Source organism: Pristiophorus japonicus, chromosome 8, assembly GCF_044704955.1.
Source record: "Pristiophorus japonicus isolate sPriJap1 chromosome 8, sPriJap1.hap1, whole genome shotgun sequence".
Lineage (NCBI taxonomy): Eukaryota > Metazoa > Chordata > Chondrichthyes > Pristiophoridae > Pristiophorus > Pristiophorus japonicus.
Window position 1 is genome coordinate 182,733,644 of NC_091984.1, and position 19,356 is coordinate 182,752,999.

The 19,356-nt window shown below is 43.6% G+C and overlaps 1 protein-coding gene across 3 annotated transcripts in view; it reads left to right on the plus strand.

The window, feature by feature from the left end:
* Window positions 1-19,356, plus strand: part of LOC139268860 (citron Rho-interacting kinase-like) — a 336,825-nt gene that overhangs the window by 301,681 nt on the left and 15,788 nt on the right. For all 3 annotated transcript variants that reach the window (XM_070887645.1, XM_070887646.1, XM_070887647.1), the window contains 6 exons: window positions 3,440-3,579; window positions 6,035-6,127; window positions 6,425-6,533; window positions 9,844-9,972; window positions 10,536-10,616; window positions 11,715-11,793. In XM_070887645.1, the coding sequence (XP_070743746.1) occupies window positions 3,440-3,579; window positions 6,035-6,127; window positions 6,425-6,533; window positions 9,844-9,972; window positions 10,536-10,616; window positions 11,715-11,793 (631 nt within the window). The remainder of the gene's footprint in view (window positions 1-3,439; window positions 3,580-6,034; window positions 6,128-6,424; window positions 6,534-9,843; window positions 9,973-10,535; window positions 10,617-11,714; window positions 11,794-19,356) is intronic.

Here is a 19,356-nt window from a genome sequence, read left to right on the forward strand (position 1 = left end):
ACTTTGGTTCTGTCTTCATGAAGGAAGACACAAATAACCTTCCGGAAATACTAAGGGACCGAGGGTTTAGTGAGAAGGAGGAACTGAAGGAAATCCTTATTAGGCGGGAAATTGTGTTAGGGAAATTAATGGGATTGAAGGCCGATAAATCTCCGGGGCCTGATAGCCTGCATCCCAGAGTACTTAAGGAAGTAGCACTAGAAATAGTGGATGCATTGGTGATCATTTTCCAACAGTCTATCGACTCTGGATCAGTTCCTATGGACTGGAGGGTAGCTAATGTAACACCACTTTTTAAGAAAGGAGGGAGAGAGACAACGGGTTAGCCTGACATCAATAGTGGGGAAAATGTTGGAATCAATTATTAAAGATGAAATAGCAGTACATTTGGAAAGCAGTGACGGGATCGGTCCAAGTCAGCATGGATTTATGAAAGGGAAATCCTGCTTGACAACTCTTCTAGAATTTTTTTTGAGGATGTAACTGGTAGAGTGGACAAGGGAGAACCAGTGGATGTGGTGTATTTGAACTTTCAAAAGGCTTTTGACAAGGTCCCACACAAGAGATTGGTGTGCAAAATTAAAGCATATGGTATTGAGGGTAATGTACTGACGTGGATAGAGAACTGGTTGGCAGACAGGAAGCAGAGAGTCGGGATAAATGGGTCCTTTTCAGCATTGACCTTGTGGCTGATTGTTAAACAAGTCAGATACAGTGCTCTCACGCAGGATGTGCGCATCATGGATGCTGCCCGGAAATTGAGCATTCACTGCCAGTATAATTTGCTGGTGGTCGACAACCAGCTGGATATTCAGGGAATGGAATCTCTTGCAGTTCCTGAAAACCTCAGCATCCTGAAAATTTGCCCGCATTGCGATGTGAGTACAGTCTATTGCTCCCTGCACCTTGGGGAAGTATACAATTCTGGAGAAACCTAGAGCCCCCTCACTCTCTTCCTCCCTGGTCATAGGGAAACTGATCAAGTCCCTCCTGCGTGCGTACAGGGCTTCAGTGATCTGTCGAATGCAGCGATGTGTGGCATGCTGAAAAAGTCCGCAAATGTCGCCAGCTGTGACCTGAAAAGAACCCGAGGCGTAGAACGACAGAGCCTCGATGACTTTGCCCTTGACGGACAGTACAGTTCTGATGGTGCTGGCAGGCTGCAGGTCTGCCCTTATCAGCTGGCATACCTCAGTGATAACCTCTTTGTGGAAGCCCAGTCTCCGAAGGCAGGTGGTGTCGGGCAAGTCGAGGTAAGAATGCTTCTCCTTGTACTTGTAACGTCTGGTCCTCCTCATCTGTCTGTCACTTCGTTCATTGGGCACAAAATGCAGTGCAGCATTCCTTCAGCGATGTCGACTCTGCTGCATGTATTTGGTCACCAAGAGAGGGTGAGAAAGGATAGGCCCCATTGCAGTAGCTCTCTGTTTGCCACCGATTGCACACAAACAAGTAATGTCCCGACGAGCACACCTCTTCAATTTCAATCGGCCACATTGTGGTCAAGATGTTTTTAGAGATGTTCACATCAACTCCAACGACCTGCAGAGTATATCCGAACTCTGCCGAGGTTGAAGCACAGCAGCCTTTTAAAGGACGCGACATGTGATCTACAACATGGTGTCCATAACGCTGTGATTCATCCTGGTTAGCTCCACTTTTTGTGGGCGTTTTTTTTGTGCGAGCGATATTGTGGCCAATATGTGTGTGAGGTGGTGAAATTGACGATGGGCGATCTCCATGGCTGCTAGTTTGGCTAAAAATGCTCTTTACGACAACAAAACAGTCGCCGGGCGGTATTATTGAATCACGGCGTTATTTCTGTGCGGAAAGTAATGCTGGGTGATATTATAGGCGTTGAATTCACCCATCCTGCTGATTCCGCCTCAAAAAGGTGGGCGGGCGGTAATATTTTTTCTCGCCGTTAAGCCCATTGGAAAAAAACGCTTGGCAATAGGTCTCTGAAAAAATCCCGTAAGTTTCCATTTTGTGCCAGAATGGGCGATATATGGACGTTAACGCCCATTTTACTGCTGAAATGACGTATAAGTGGGCATAAGCAAGCAAAAAAAGTGGAGGTTCTAGCCCCTAATCTTTTGTAATGACCACTTGTATGGCACCTTAATGCGTGCCTTCTGAAAATCCAAATATACTACATCCACTGGTTTCCCCCTTATCTATCCTGCTAGTTACACCCGCAAAAAAACTCTTAATAGATTTGTCAAATATAAACTCTCTTTCATAAAACCGTGTTGACTCTAAATATTGTAATTTTACAAGTGCTCTGTTACCACGTCCTTAATAATAGATTCTTGTATTTTCCCTACTACTGATGTCAGGCTAGATGGCCTATAGTTTCCTGTTTTCTCTTTCCCTCCTTTCTTGAAAAGCGGGGTTACATTTGCTACCTTCTAATCTACGGGGACCGTTCTAGAATCTAGGGAATTCTGGAAGATCAAAACCAATGCATCCACCATCTCTACCTCTTTTAAAACCCTAGGATGTAGGCCATCAAGTCCAGGGATTTGTCAGCTTTTAGTCCCATTAATTTCTCCAGTATTTTATCTTTACTAATATTAATTACTTTATTTCCTCATTCTCATTAGACCCTTGGTTTGCCACAATTTCCAATATGTTCTATGTGTCTTCTACTGTGATCACAGATACAAAATAATTGTTTAACGCCCCTTCCATTTCTTTATTCGCCATTATAGTTTCTCCTGTCTCTGCCTCTAAAGGACGCACGTTTACTTTTACTAATCTCTTCCTTTTTACATACTTATCAAAGCTCTTATAATCTGTTTTTATATTTTTTACTAGTTTAGTCTCATTCTATTTCCTCCCTCTTAATCAATTTCTTTGTCATTCTTTGCTGATTTATAAGACCCTCCCAATTCTCAGGTTTACTATTCTTTTTGGCAACATCGTAAGCCTCTTCTTTTAATCTAATACTATCCTTAACTTCTCCAGTTAACCATGGTTGTACCACTTATCCAATTGGAGTTTTTATTGCTCAAAGGAATGCATATTCGTTGAGAATTAGGAATTATTTATTTAAATGTTTGCCATTGCTTATCTACCATCATATCTTTTAATCTAATTTCCAAATCTACCGTAGCCAATTCACAACTCATACCTCCATGATTGGTTTTGTTTAAATTTAAGACCCTAGTTTCTGACTTAACCACATCACTCTCAAATTTAATATGAAATTCATCATATTATGATCACTCTCTTCCCCAGAGAATCTCTTTACTATAAGATTACTAATTAACCCTGTCTCATTACACAAGTTTTTAATTTTATAGCTTTATCTGATATAGATTGGAATGGAGAGTTTAATATACAGACTTGCATTTAAAGTCTGTTATTATGTATCTCAAAACATTTCACGTATAACGTTGTTCTGAAAGGTTTATTTTATTTGTCCATTTGACAGGAGAGGAGCGAGCCCTGTGTCTGGTGGACATTAAGAAGGTGAAACAGTCATTAGTTCAATCCCATCTACCAGCCCAGCCAGAGCTTGTACCTACAGTCTTCGATAGCTTGAAAGGATGCCACCTGTTTGCAGCAGGGAAAGTGAGCACCACTGCAGCCCTTAATAAGTATTATTTCTCATGTGCAAAATATCTGGTTTAATCTTCAGATACATCTACAGTTTTACAATTTTGCTTAAGATTCTATAATCCCATTCAGGGTTTCCAGTCATCATAATTTATGAGTCAGCATGTGGGTGAGTGTAAGATTTAACTGACTGCCAAAATAAGGATATAGACCTCAGCTGTCTTCTGTGATGACAGTAAGACACTTATCTGAATATTTAAAATGGCTGTATTAAATGTTTACTGCGTTAAGGGATGTCGATTCTTGGGAGTGGAATTGTTTCAATCTTAGTCAGGATGTAGTGTGGACAGGTGCAAAGGAACCTCCTTGTACACGGTCAGCAATGTTGCTTAGCTCAAACCTCACAAGCACAACTTGCAATGCCAATTTTTCTTGCTTCTTGCACCAAACAATTCTGTCGCACCTCCCAGACTGAATGGCCTCGATATTAACCTCCCCCACATACCCGCCATGTATGCGACCATTGCCATTTTTACGGCGGCGGGTAGTGTGTCGTGTGGGACACTTCATTAACATATTTAAACTAGGCTCCCACTGTGCAATTGGAAGCCTGATTTAAATTTAACAGTTTACGTGTGGGTTTCCCAGGGCTCAGGAAAACCCAGTAGCAAAAGGGAGGAACTGCCTTTATAGGAAGACCAGTGCCTTTATAGCACTCCTTTTGGGCCAGGAGGAGCAGAAGTGTTTCCCCCGACCCCTCAAGGAAACCTTTGGCGCCTCCCCTCTGCCAATCATGGCCACTCTCCCACCCCTGCTGCAATTGGCAGCCTTCAACCCCGATCTCTGCCTTCCTCCCTCCTGCGATCCCTCCCTCATGATTGCCAGGGACCATCTCCAAGGATCCTGGATGTATGCTCCTGCTGCTGGTTTTCCCACCCCGACAGTCTGCCAGCCTGTAAAGTTATCCGGCTGAGTGGGAAATGGAAGGAAAAAATTATAACTATTTCAGCATTCCCAACCTTTTCAGGTTTACATCACACTCCCCCGCACCCTCCCAACCGGCCCATAAATATTGGGCCCAATGTATGTCAAATCACAGGCAATTTTATGTTTTAGGAATCGGGTCAAAACTATCAGAGACTCAATTCTCAAAGGACCTTTATAAGAAAGGAAAGGGAGAGGGAATACTTCAATTCTGTCAGACTATACTAGATTTGAATCCATGTCCCAGAGCTGAGTGGAAAGTGTACCACCAAGCTCACTCAGTATCTGTTATTCGCATCAGTGTAAATGTCACATTAATGACGAAATACCCAGGTTGGTGATTAACCTATGGATTGAAACCATTAAACCCCCAAAAATTCAAACACTGTCCAAGTTGCCTTTACTTGATCTAACCATAGACCTGCTCTGCCCATGTTACACCTGGAGTGGGAGAGAAGACTAAATTTGGGGGAAAAGTTGTTTGGACACCTTCAGTTTGCTCTTAAGATTGATTCTTTGGGAAATTGAACATCTGTCTGATTTCCATGAGTGAGGACATGTTAACATTCCAGTTAGACACTGATTAGTTCTGGCACACCCTTTTGAAATTGAGGCATTGGTTCTCGATGTATTTATTTAGGTGTTCCATGCTTGTTTTTTTTTTAAAGAATGGCCCAGCACTTTCTAGTTTGAACTCTGCACAGCTGGCGATTAGAGGTGTTGGGGAGAAATTCAGTATCCCCCCGTTTGGGAGTGGTAACAGTTGGGAAGCGTGAGACGCCAGCCGCTGAAGTCTTGCCCCTCTCCACAAATCAAGAGCTCTCCTTCCTTCATGGGGTGCTAACGGGGCAGACGCCTCAGCAGTGCTGCACAAAATTAAAGGGAAGGGCCCATGCTTCCGACTCTACAAATGAAAAAGGGACCTACCTGGATCACCATGGAGTGGGGATGCAACGCGATCAGCCCGGCTCTCGAGCAGAGAGCCAGGCTGAGCAATTGCAGCCAGGACCCTGCGAAGAAAACGCAGCAGTAGCAGGAAACCCAAGTTAATTTTTTTTCCGTATTTTCCCTCGACCACCTTGCCTTTAATTTTCGTCCCGGAAGCAGCCGGCCGCCCGAGTCGCGCCTCCTGCAGCTGTCTGTGCTTTCGCCCGGCGCTGCTGCAAGGGGCAAAAGTGAATTTCGGGGGCGGGGCGATGCACGCGGCGAATGAATTCATGATCTCTGGGCACAAGAGATCGGGGCGCAAAGGCGTGATGCCACTGCTAAACTCCCATCCAATATGGTGGGGATCAGTAACAGTGCGTGCCTGGTTGGCAACTCATTTACGCCCCATTATTGCCCCCTGGGGGCGCTAATGGGCGGCGCAAATGCACCCAATTTCGCCCCCGTAGTTTTGAAAATGTAAGTCACTTTTCTTGAGCTTGAAAAGTGTCACTAATATATTATCTTGACACATTACAAATTGTGCCTGTGTTTTTTGTAGATTGAGGTTGGATTGTATATCTGCGCAGCAGTGCCAAACAAAGTGTGCATCCTCCGCTATAATGACGGGCTTGATAGCTTCGCCATCCGCAAGGTGAGTGTAGTTACTCAATGCATTAAAAAAAAACCTGCTAAAGCTCAGAATAAAACTAATTACTCCATTGACTGCACACTGCCACTGCATGCTATGCTTCGAGAGTCTCCCACATCCTAACCCTTATCAACCTGTCATACATTCTGCAGAATTCTTACAGTATCAGAATTGTTCCATGTACCACACCCTTTACAGCAAGTAGATTTGACAAAAGAAAAAAATGCATTTTTTAGGGCTTTTGTAATCCGTCACAATGGACCGAGTCATCAAGTATCATTTGCCTTTTATTCTCTGCAGGAGATTGAAACATCTGAGCCCTGCAGCTGCATCCAGTTCACTGGGTACAGCATCATCATTGGTACCAACAGGTTCTATGAGATAGAGATGAAGCACTACACACTGGAGGGTAAGTACAGCAGTTGTACAACAGGAGCATTGAATACTGCAAGGTAGTTTTGCTTGCATCTAATCCTTACGATGCCTGACCTGGGAGTGCTTGATGCTGACGATGACTACTGAGTGTGGTTCCTTTTCTTCTATTATTGATCTGTCTCACTTTGAGCACAATTGTTGCTGAAAAATATTGTTTAAACCTTCCATCTTTCTGCCTCCTCAGCTGCAGCTATTGGCTGTTCCTTGGTACAGCACTAAAGCACCAGCAACCGTCCAATAATTCACTCAAGTGGCTGTTTGTCATGTGTGAGCCTAGGTAGTAACAACTGGCAGACTACTTAACATTATGGAACATCATAATCAAAGCTGATGTCCACTTTCCAGCAGGAGTCAAAGGGTTTTAATGAATAGGAGCCCTAACTAACTTTCTTCACTTCCCTTTCCTAGCCGAGGGATACTGAGGCAAATTGTACATCTCCCACAGCTGAGATCAGGAAACTAGAACAGGCAGCAGCATTCCTCGCCTATATGATTCAGTACCACATCATGCATCATATTTACCAACTGAGCCATCTGCAGAATCCAGAAATCTAAGATGTTATTTAAAAGTAACTTTTATTATTCTAATATATCCAAATTTATTGTATTTATATAGCTGCTTGAAAAAGAAAAATATTGAAGGGTATGGGAAGTGAGCACAGTGAGATTAAACTAGGTGGAGAAAAACACCAGCTTGATAGGCTATATGTTTCTGTGCAGTATCATTCTGTATGTTCAGATATTTTGAATTACAAAGCTCCCTTGCAGAGTTGAACAGCATTGAAGTATACATAAGAATTAGAAGCAGGAGTCGGCCAATCGGCCCCTCGAGCTGGCTCTGCCATTCAATAAGATCATGGCTGATCTTCTACCTCAACTCCACTTTCCTGCACTATCCCCATAATCCCTTGATTCCCTTAATATTCAAAAATCTATCGATCTCTGTCTTGCATATACTCAACGACTGAGCTTCCACAGCCCTCCACGGGGTAGAGAATTCCAAAGATTCACCACCCTCTGAGTGAAGAAATTTCTCCTCAACTCAGTCCTAAATGGCCAACCCCTTATTCTGAGACTGTGACCCCTGGTTCTAGACTCCCCAGCCAGGGGAAACATCCTCCCTGCATCTACCCTGTCATGCCCTGTAAAAAATGTGTATGTTTCAATGAGTCTTCTAAACTCTAGAGAATATAGGTCTAGTCTACTCAATTTCTTCTCTTAAGACAATCCCCCCCATCCCAGGAATCAGTCTGGTGAACCTTTGTTACACTCCCTTTATGGCAAGTATATCCTTCCTTAAGTAAGGAGACCACAACTGTACACAGTACTCCAGATGTCATCTCACCAGGGCCCTAAATAATTGCAGCAAGACATCTTTACTCTTGTACTCAAATGCTCTTGTAGTAAAGGCCAACATACCATTTGCTTTCTTAATTGCTTGTTGTACCTGCATGTTAACTTTCAGTGATTCATGTACAAGGACACCAAGGTCCCTCTGAACATCAACATTTCCCAATCTCTCACCATTGGAAAAAAAACTCTTTTTTTTTTTTCCCACCAAAGTGGATAACTTCACATTTCTTCACATCATATTCCATTTTCCATGTTCTTGCCCCACTCACTTAGCCTACCTATATCCCCTTGAAGTCTCTTTGTATTCTCCACATAACTTACATTCCCACCTAGCTTTGCATCATTAGCAAACTTGGATATATTCCATTTGGTCCTCTCATCCAAATCATTGATCTAGATTGTGAATGGCTGAGGCCCAAGCACTGATCCTTGCGGTACCCCACTAGTTAAAGCCTGCCAACCCAAAAATGACCCGTTTATTTCTACACTTTGTTTTCTGTCCTTTAACCAATCCTCAATCCATGCTAGTATATTCCCTCAATCCCTTGAGCTCTAATTTTGTTTAATAAACTCGTGTGGAACCTTATCGAATGCCTTCTGAAAATCCAAATACACCATTGGTTTCCCCTTATCTATCCTGCTAGTTACAACCTCAAAACTAACAGATTTGTCAAACATGATTTCCCTTTCATAAATCCGTGTTGACTCTGCCCAATTGTATTATTATTTTCTAAGCGCCCTGTTACCACGTCCTTAATAATAGATTCTAGCATTTTCCCTACTACTGATGTCAGACTAACTGGTCTGCAGTTCCCTGTTTTCTCTCTCCCTCCTTTCTTAAGTAACCAGGTTACATTTGCTAGCTTCCAATCCGTGGGAACTGTTCTAGAACCTATGGAATTTTGGAAAATGACAACCAGTGCATCCACTATCTCTATAGCCACCTCTTTCAAAACCCTAGGATGTAGGCCATCAGGTCCAAGGGATTTATCGGCTTTCAGGCCCATTAATTTCTCCAGTACTATTTTTGTACTAATACTAATTTCTTTCAGTTCCTCATTCTTGCTCGACCTTTGGTTCGCCACTATTTCCGGGAGGTTTTTTGCATCATCTTCTGTGAAGACAGACACAAAGTATTTGTTTAATTTCTCTGCCATTTCCTTATTCCCCATTATAATTTCTCCTGTCTCAGCCTGTAAGGGACCCACACATTACTTTTGCGAATCTTTTCTTTTTTACATACCTATAGAAATTTTAACAGTCTGTTTTTAAGTCTCTCGCTAGTTTACTCTCATATTCTATTTCCCTTTCTTTATCAATTTTTTGGTCCTCCTTTGCTGAATTCTAAAATCCTCCCAATCCTCAGGTTTACTGCTCTTTTTTAGCTACATTATAAGCCTCTTTGATCTAATACTGTCTTTAACTTCTCTTGTTAGCCAAGGTTGGACCACTTTTCCTGTGGATTTTTTGTGCCTTAAAGGAATGTATATTTCATAGAATCATAGAAATTTACAGCACGGAAGGAGGCCATTTCGGCCCATCGTATCCATGCCAGCCAACAAGAGGCTATCCAGCTTAATCCCACATTCCAGCTCTAGGTCCGTAGTCCATAGGTTTGTTGTAAATTATGTATTAATTCTTTAAATGTTAGCCATTGCTCGTCTACCATCATCCCTTATGTAGTTTTCCAATCTACCTTAGCGAACTCGCCTCTCATACCTACATTGTTTGCTTTGTTTAGATTTAAGACCCTAGTTTCGGATGTAACTAAATTGGGGAATGTTTATCACAGTAAGCAGCCAGATGCTCTGCCTTGATACCACTGATAAATTTTGGTCTGCTAAAGAACCTACTCTTTATTGACCTGATGAATCTGGCTATGATTCCTGATCACTGAGAGCAGTAAATTTGGTGTCTCTCTCATGCTGCAGAATTTCTGGATAAGAATGACATGACACTGGCCTCCGCTATTTTTGCTGCTTCGTCCTACAGTTTCCCGATCGCCATTGCTCAGGTGAATAGCAGTGGGCAAAAGGAGGAGTTTCTGCTCTGTTTCCATGGTAAGTAATGAGTGCTTATAATGTGGTCTTTGCCTATTTGTAATAATACCTGCCTTCAACAGTTTATAACCTGGAAAGGTGTTGAGCCTAGAGCATGCTGATGTATCTGCAGCTGATTTCCTTTTTAGGAACAGTCTTTCTCATCCAGCTAGTTTCCAAACACTTAGACGAGAGAAAAACTCTGGGGGAAAGTTGAAGCAAAACCATGGGTATCGATCCTTCGAAAGTAAACATGCTTTTTGTACTGTGGTAGCTTTCCGCAACAGGTCTACACTTTAAATGCCAACACAGTTTATGTGGCCTCTTCAGTGCTGAGTTGTAATACTGAGACAACCTTCCAAGTTGTTAGTTTACTGGAAATTGCATCTCCCAAATGATTTGAATGAATTAGTGGTATAGATGGGTATCAATGTGGCTTTATATTGGGGCTGCTTCACCTGTACTCTGATTTCAATGTGAGTTTCTTGTATTAAACACACTGCCACCAGCCTTTAATAGGATCATTGGACAATTTTACCATTTATGACTCGTTACTTTTTTCAATCTTCTCTAACCCACAATAGAATTTGGAGTTGTTGTTGATTCATACGGACGGCGTAGTCGCACTGATGACCTGAAGTGGAGACGTTTGCCCTTGTCATTTGGTAAGTGCGTGTTCACGAACCTTTCTGAATTTGTACTTTGGAATTTCTTAGAGCAAAGTTCTAGAAACTGGTTTAGTTCAAGGGTTAGGATGACTTAAACATAAACAATTTGGACTCTGGAATCGGAAGTATAATTTCAAAATTAGCAGACTACACCAAATTGGGGACATTGTAAATAGTGAGTAAGACTGCGATAAAATTCAAGAAAACATTAATAAACTTGCAGAATGCGCATATAATTGGCTAATGAATTTCAATATAGCAAAGTGTGAGGTGTTCCATTTTGGTAGGAAGAATAAGGAGGCCACATACTGCTTAATAAGCATCTCAATAGGATAGAAGAGCAAAGGGATCTAGGGGTACAGATACACAAATCACTGAAAATAGCCACACAGGATAAGGCTATTTTTTTTTAAAAAGCAAACCAAGCACCGGGGTTCATTTCTGGAGGGATTGTATGAAAAAGCAGAGAAGTTATATTAAACTTGTATAGAACCTTGGTTAGACCACACTTGGAGTACTGCGAACAGTTCTGGTCTCCAGATTATAAAAAGGATAGTGAGGCATTTGGAGAAGGTGCAAAAAAGATTCACAAGGATGATACCAGATCTGAGAGGATATACTTATCAGGAAAAGCTGAAAGGTTCTGGCTCTTTTCTTCAGAAAAGAGAAGGCTGAGAAATGACCTGATAGAGGTCTTTAAGATTATGAAAGAGTTTGATAGGGTAAACATAGAGAGGATGTTTCCACTTGTGGGAGAAACCAAAACTAGGGGCCATGAATATAAAAGCAAAATATTGCGAATGCTGGAAATCTGAAATTTTACCAGGTTTAGTAGAAATTATAAAACTAATATATTAACCCCACAATGTGTTTTTCTGTAAGTATACAAGACAGTTGGCTGTAAACTTGCATGCAGTTTGATAGTTAAGGCAGAAATTAGCCAGATGATACTGTTAATTCAAGATTTCACATAGCAACTCATTTTCTGCACAGTATCGGTGTAACCTCTCATTATTATTCAGCAAGCCTTCTATAAGTGAGCCAACTGGATAGTTCAACTTGTAATCCCTCGTGTTCTGTTTGTGATCATTTCAGCTTATAGAGAACCTTACCTGTTTGTAACTCATTTCAATTCCTTGGAGGTTATTGAGATTCAGGGTCGCAATGCAGTCAGGTAAGTCCTGGATCAAATTGTTTGCAGTCAGTGTGTGAGAAAACCATTTAAAACAATGTATTAATGTATTTGAATCAGCTTAATTGTAAGCACTCATCAGCAGGCCAAAGGGTGCTGGGTTGGGTAACAACTTTGTGTTCCAGCCAGAGAGCCTGGTCAGATGTTATTTGACCTGTTTATTAAGCATAGACTGTGCCTTTGCTAAATATGTCTATACTCATGAATTCTGACCATGGACAAAACTACCTTGACTAACTCGCCCTCCTCTGATTCTTTTCCTATACCTGTGGGAAGTGTCACCATTGTAGGTAGGAACCTAATTCTACGAGACAGGAGCTTAGATTTTCATTAATTCAAGTATTAAGTGCATGCCCCAGGCACAGTAATCCGGTGGGCCAGTTTCCAGATCTATGGCACAGAGCTACATTTGTTTCCTGTGGCATGTGTTTGCCAGGCACATGCAAGAGCTGCACCTTTTGGATAATAGATTACAAATGGCAGTGTGCAGTGGATGTTGATGTAGTCTGCTGCACCGGATGACAAAAACACCCATCTTCCATTGGATATCAAGGAACCACTTTTGCACGGTGAGCGATCCTAAGGAGACTAAGCATCTTCTGCACCAGTGACAATAGGGTATCTATCTCCAGACCTCGTAATCTTCTCTTTTCTCCTGTGCTGTTTTCTCCCACCTCCCCTCAAAAAATTCTGCAGTGACATTGAGCCCAGTCTACTTTCAGTAGCCCCTTTGAAAACACGTTCAAGAAGGTCTAGTTGGGGAGGGGAGAGCATTGACTGAAATCATTTACAGCACAGCGTGGTGATATGATGGATGCTGGAGATCATCCTGGAGAGGTAGCGCTTACTTTTCAAATTCAAGATAGCTGCTTGATTTGTTTGGGAAAAATAATCATAAGGGACATTATCAAAAGAAGCGGGTGTTGTATGGTGGGGTGGGCTAGTGCACTGGATTTGAATGCAACAAAGCCATTTTTTTCACAACCTTGGCGTCCTATTTGACCCGAGCTGACCCCATATCCTCTCCATCACAAAGATCATTTCCTTTCACCTCTGTAATATTGCTTGTCACCACCCCTTCCTTCGCCCATCTGCTGCTGCAACGCTCAGCCATTCTTTTGTTAGCTCCAGACTCGATTAATCCAATCCTCTCCTAGCTGGCCTCCCATCTTCCACCTCCATAAATTTGACCTCATCCTGCTGCCCATATACTAATTCGCACCAAGTTCCATTCATGTCCCTGTGCTCGCTGACATACATTGGCTCCTGGTCTGGCAGTGCTTCAGTTTTTAAAATTCTCATGCTAGTGTTTAAATCCCCCTATGACCATTATCTCTGTAACCTCGCCAGCCCTATAATTCTCCAAAAACTCTTCGTTCCTCTCTTGCATCCCTCACTTTCTTTGTATTGGCTGTGCCTTCAGCTGTCCAGGCGCTAAGCTCTGGAATTCCCTCCTTAAATCGCTTCGCCTCTCCATCTGTCTCTCTTCTTTTAAGACGCTCCGTAAAACCTACATCTTTGACCAAGCTTTAGTCACCTGCTCTAATGTCGTCTCTAGCTTGGTATAAATTTTTGTCTAACTAGGCTCCTGTAAAGCACCTTGGGATATTTTACTATGTTAAAGACACTATATAAATTAAAGTTGTTGTTGCTGTAAAAGTCTTGTGTAAAATGAGTTTGGGGCAGTCTCAACCCAGTTTGGTACAAATTATCACATTTTCAATGGTACACTTGGGGTACCACTTGAGTTTGAAGTAAGTGGATATGGAGATTGTGCGGGAAAGTGGATTATGAGGTCGATGATCAGCCATGATCTTATTGAATGTGGAGCAGGCTCGAGGGGCTATATGGCCTACTCCTGCTCCTATTTAATGGGCCTGAAATTCCGGCCTCACCGGGTCCATACAGAGTGTGTGATCCCCGACCTGCAAGAGGACACCACCGCAGGTTGCGAGGATAAAAGAGCTAGAGTGCGGGCCCTACAAAATTGTGGGCATACCACTACAACTTCCAGCACAAGTCGTTCCAAGTATGCAACAACTTCGAGGCGGGCGACTGGGAGACGTCATCAAGGCCCAGTTCGCCATTTGGAGCGTGGGCAGGAATATCAGCGGGGCCCAGGCACAGCGGAGGAGAGAGAAGTCGGGGCGGAGGAGCGGTGAGAGATCGTGGCGGAGATGTGACAAGAGATGCGGCGAATGTTTGGTGCAGAGGTGCAGCAAGAGATCGTGACGGAAGTGCGCCGAATGCTTGTGGAGGAGGAGCGGCGAGAGATCATGGCGGAGGAGCGGTAAAAGATCAGAGGCGAGAGATCGTGGTGGAGGTGCAGCAAATGAGAGTGCGGGGCCCAGAAGAGCCGAGGGCCCAGGGGCAGCACAGGCCTGCCTGCACTGCGATGTGTGCACACTTAGTCCGTACAGCAGGGCAGGTCTCCAGTCATCCTGGTTTACCCTTGCCACTGGATCAAGGCCTAGTTCTGTCAAGCCCACGTGGTGGCTGATGTGCAACGGTCACCACACATTAAAAAAAAATCAACGCACAGGCATCTTCCACTCTTGAAGTTCAGGACTGGAATATTGGGTCCTCCATTAAAATATCAGTGAACTCATCCCTTTTGGTGTAGAAGCACGTCATCCTCGTTCGAGGGATCGCCTATGATGATGAGGACCGAGTGCGTACGGACCCAGGGAGGCATCGCAAAAGCTGGTTTTCGGCGCACAATGCGCATGCGCTGAAAACCGGCTTTTCCGATCTGTCAAGTTCTGGTTTGACAGATCCACACATCTTGGGGAGAAGGACATTGGCATGGGCGCGATTGCACTATTTGCCCAGCGAATGTCCATAAAACTCTTGCGTCTGGTAAGAGCAGGCGCATAGCCTACCTTTACCAGTGTAAGAGTTTTAAAACATAGAAAAACATATAAAAATAAAATTTAAAAAGATATTTTTATGGTAAAATCCCTGCCCATTAAGGTAAGTTTTTTTTTAAACCCTAATTACAAAACTTTTTTTTAAATCGGAAATATATATATATTTTTCTAACACATTTATTAACTTTAATTTAAATTAATGTTAAATATGTGGGGTTTTTTTTATTTGTGTTTGGGGTGGGAGGGGTTCCCCTTCATAATAATGACAACTCCTACTTAGTGTTCCCATTATTATGAATGAGAATATTTGACCTTGATTGGGTGTCCAGGCCCACATGACTCCAGCCCTATGTATGTTCAGACATGTATGTGCTCTGATGCGCATGCAGAGGAGGCTTAAAACCGCATTTGCTGGTGGGCACCCAAGCAAAAGGTAAGTGTGCATCTTTTCTCCTCTTTTCAGGCGACCAGGATTTCAGGGTCCTTATGCTTCTTATGTTCTTAAATGAAGACCTACTGTAACTGATGGTGTACCTGGTGAAGAGGGCATTAGGTCTTATTTTTGCTACCTCACTGTTTGAGTGGACAGGAAGACTCTGAACCATCCTTGAACTCCGCAGTGAAGATTTTGAAATGGTTGCTATTCCTGCAGACTTTGGGCTGGATTTTTGGTTTTCCCGATTTTGGGGCACTAATCGTGGCGGGGCGGTCCCAGTACCACCTGAAAAAAGTTTGGCCTTTGACTGGAAATTTCGGCAAAAAATGAGGATCCATGATCGGGGGGCGTTACAACGGACTTTGTAAGCCGAGCCGAAAATTGCGGCGTTAAAAGAAGCGGCCATTTATGCAGGCGCAGTCGCGTTTTTGTTTTTCCAGGTGCAGACGTTATTTCAGGGCGCGGCGGCTTCCTCCGCGCATGCGCAGATGACCCACCCAATTTCTGGCACCTTTGCAGAGATGGAGCAACAGGAGACAGCATACCAGCCGTTTTTCAACGGAGGCTGCTGAGGCCTTAAGCCACATAGTGGAGAGGAGGTGGACATCACTCCATCTGGTTGGGGGAGGGAGACCGCTGCCAACAATCTTCAAAAGGTTATGGCGTGAAATTGCCCAGGAGGTGTTTGCAGACACAGTTGCCAGAACTGGTACCCAATGCCACAAAAGGTTCAATGACCTTACCAGGATCGTGAGGGTGAGTACCCTTCACATTTATGTATGCCTGGTATCCTTTCAATATGGATTTCAGACACTATGTGAAGTCTTTCATTTGTGAGATACTGTTCTCGCAAGATGAAAGCATCATGTGCGCACACCAGCTGGACGTTTGGGGAGTGGTATTCCTTTCGGTTTCTGAATACCTCTGCATTGTTCAAGGCGACGTGTGTGCAATCAATGGCTCTTTGAACCCTCAGGATGCCTGCAATTCTGCCAAACCCACATGCCCTCTCATTCCCACATGTCCCTGCTCATTGGGAACTTTATGAAGTCCATTCTACGGGCGTACAGAGTCTTTGTGATGTGGCGAATGCAACAATGTGTAGCATATTGAAAGATGCTTCATATGTCCCCTGCTACTGCCTGGAAGGAGCCGGAGGCATAGAAGGCCAGTGCTACAGTCACCTTCACTGCAACGGGAAGCGCAGTCCTATTGACGCTGGAAGGCTGTAGGTCTGCCTGTAGGAGCTGGCATACCTCTGTCAGCACTTCCATTTGGAAGCGCAGCCTTCTCACACACTGCTCCTCAGAGAGCTGGAGGTATGAGCGTTGGTGCCTGTAAACCCATGGGGGGGGAAGGCCTCCCCAGACGTCTTTGGTCTCTCCTCATCTGTGGCCTGACATGGCCAAGCTCCTCTTCTTGACAGCACCTGCCAATAGCAACTAGCATGATATGCTGGTGAACTAGTAATGCCCCCATTAAATTCTCTCACTGATCTTGTAAGGACAATTGTACATCCCTATCTGGCATAAAAATAAAACTGGAAAGGTGGCTCAACCGTGGCTAACAAGGGAAATTAGTGATAGTGTTAAATCCAAGGAAGAGGCGTATAAATTGGCCAGAAAAAGCAGCAAACCTGAGGACTGAGAAATTTTGAATGCAGAGGAGGACAAAGGGTTTAATTAGGAAGGGGAAAATAGAATATGAGAGTAAGCTTGCAGGGTACATAAAAACTGACTGCAAAAGCTTCTATAGATATGTGAAGAGAAAAAGATTAGTGAAGACAAATGTAGGTCCCTTGCAGTCAGAATAAGGTGAATTTATAATGGGGAACAAAGAAATGGCAGACCAGTTGAACAAATACTTTGGTTCTGTCTTCACGAAGGAAGACACAAATAACCTTCCGGAAATACTAGGGGACCGAGGGTCTAGCGAGAAGGAGGAACTGAAGGAAATCCTTATTAGTCAGGAAATTGTGTTAGGGAAATTGATGGGATTGAAGACCAGTAAATCCCGAGGGCCTGATAGTCTGCATCCCAGAGTACTTAAGGAAGTGGCCCTAGAAATAGTGGATGCATTGGTGGTCATTTTCCAACATTCTATAGGCTCGGGATCAGTTTCTATGGATTGGAGGGTAACTAATGTAACCCCACTTTTTAAAAAAGGAGAGAGAGAGAAAACAAGGAATTATAGACATCGGTAGTGGGGAAAATGTTCGAATCAATTATTAAAGATATAATAGCAGCGCATTGGGAAAGCAGTGACAGGATCGGTCCAAGTCAGCATGGATTTATGAAAGGTAAATCATGCTTGACAGATCTAGAATTTTTTGAGGATGCAATTAGTAGAGTGAACAAGGGAGAACCAGTGGATGTGGTGTAGTTGAACTTTCAAAAGACTTTTGACAAGGTCCCACACAAGAGATTAGTGTGAAAAATTAAAGCACATGGTATTGGGGGTAATGTATTGATCTGGATAGAGAACTGGTTGGCAGACAGGAAGCAGAGAGTAAGAATAAACGGATCCTTTTCAGAATGACAGGCAGTGACTAGTGGGGTACTGCAAGGTTCAGTGCTGGGACCCCAGCTATTTACAATATACATTAATGATTTAGACGAAGGAATTGAATGTAATATCTCCAAGTTTGCAAATGACACTAAGCTGGGTGGCAGTGTGAGCTGTGAGGTGGATGTTAAGAGGCTGCATGGTGACTTGGACAGGTTAGATGAGTCGTCAAATACATGGCAGTTGAGTTATAATGTGGATAAATGTGAGGTTATCCACTTTGGTGGTAAAAACAGGAAGGCTGATTATTATCTGAATGGTGACAGATTGGTAAAGGGGGAGGTGCAACGAGACTTGGGTGTCATGGTACATCAGTCATTGAAGGTTGGCATACAGGTGCAGCAGGTGGTGAAGAAGGCAAATGGCATGTTGGCCTTCAAATCGAGAGGGTTTGAGTATAGGAGCAGTGAGGTCTTACTGCAGCTATACAGGGCCTTGGTGAGGCCACACCTTGAATATTGTGTACAGTTTTAGTCTCCTAATCTGAGGAAGGACATTCTTGCTATTGAGGGAGTGCAGCGAAGGTTCACCAGACTGATTCCCGAGATGGCAGGACTAACATATGAAAAAATACTGGATCGACTAGGCTTATATTCACTGGAGTTTAGATGAATGAGAGGGGATCTCATAGAAATTTATAAAATTCTGACGGGATTGGACAGATTAGATGCAGGAAGAATGTTCCTGATGTTGGGGAAGCCCAGAACCAGGGGTCACAGTCTAAGGATAAGGGGTAAGCCATTTAGGACCGAGATGAGGAGAAAGTTCTTCACTCATAATCATGAACCTGTGGAATTCTCTACCACAGAAAGTTGTTGAGGCCAGTTTGTTAGATATATTCAAAAGGGAGTTAGATGTGACCCTTACGGCTAAAGGGATCAGGGGGTATGGAGAGAAAGCAGGAATGGGGTACCGAAGTTGCATGATCAGCCATGATCATATTGAATGGTGGTGCAGCTCGAAGGACCGAATGGCCTACTCCTGCACCTATTTTCTATGTAATGGCAGATAAAAGTACCGTGCTGTATGCAACCATTGCAGTCAATGTGATCTGCGATGTAGAAGTCTCATTCCTCAATTTAAATACGGCGCCAATACCGCCTGCTGCACCCTCGGAACACCATTTTTTTTTCAGATGTTTCCTGGGGCGGACGTTAAATGAGGCGTAAGGGTCGAATTTTCCATCTGCGACACTAGCGCAGTGTTGCACGGCGATTGATGTCATGATCTCAGCCAAACTGGAGGGCGGGCGGTAAGTTTTTGTGCCACCGCAAATCAGGAGCCTAATTTACCGGCCGGGCACTAAAACCTGGACGCCCGGCATTACATCCAGAAACGACATTTACCGCCCCTCCGGGCACAAACAGTGGCGTAAAAGAGCGGAAAATCCGTGTCTTGGGGATTAGCTAGCTGTAACTCCTCTTGAAGCTTGCTTGTTCACATGTAGTTGTTGGAGTTCCACAGGAAATTTGTATAGGTGCTGGTGAAATTTGATTGCAACTCTGCTCCAACGAGTAACCGGTGCAGATCTCTCCCACAAGGAGTTGCATGCTTCGTCACACTTTGTTGGCCTGTTTAGTGGGTCATGCACCAGGGAGAGAATCAGGAGGCAGTTTCTCAGACATTACAGATGTTTACCTGGATGGGGGTGTTCACAAAGCTGGAGAAGTCCTA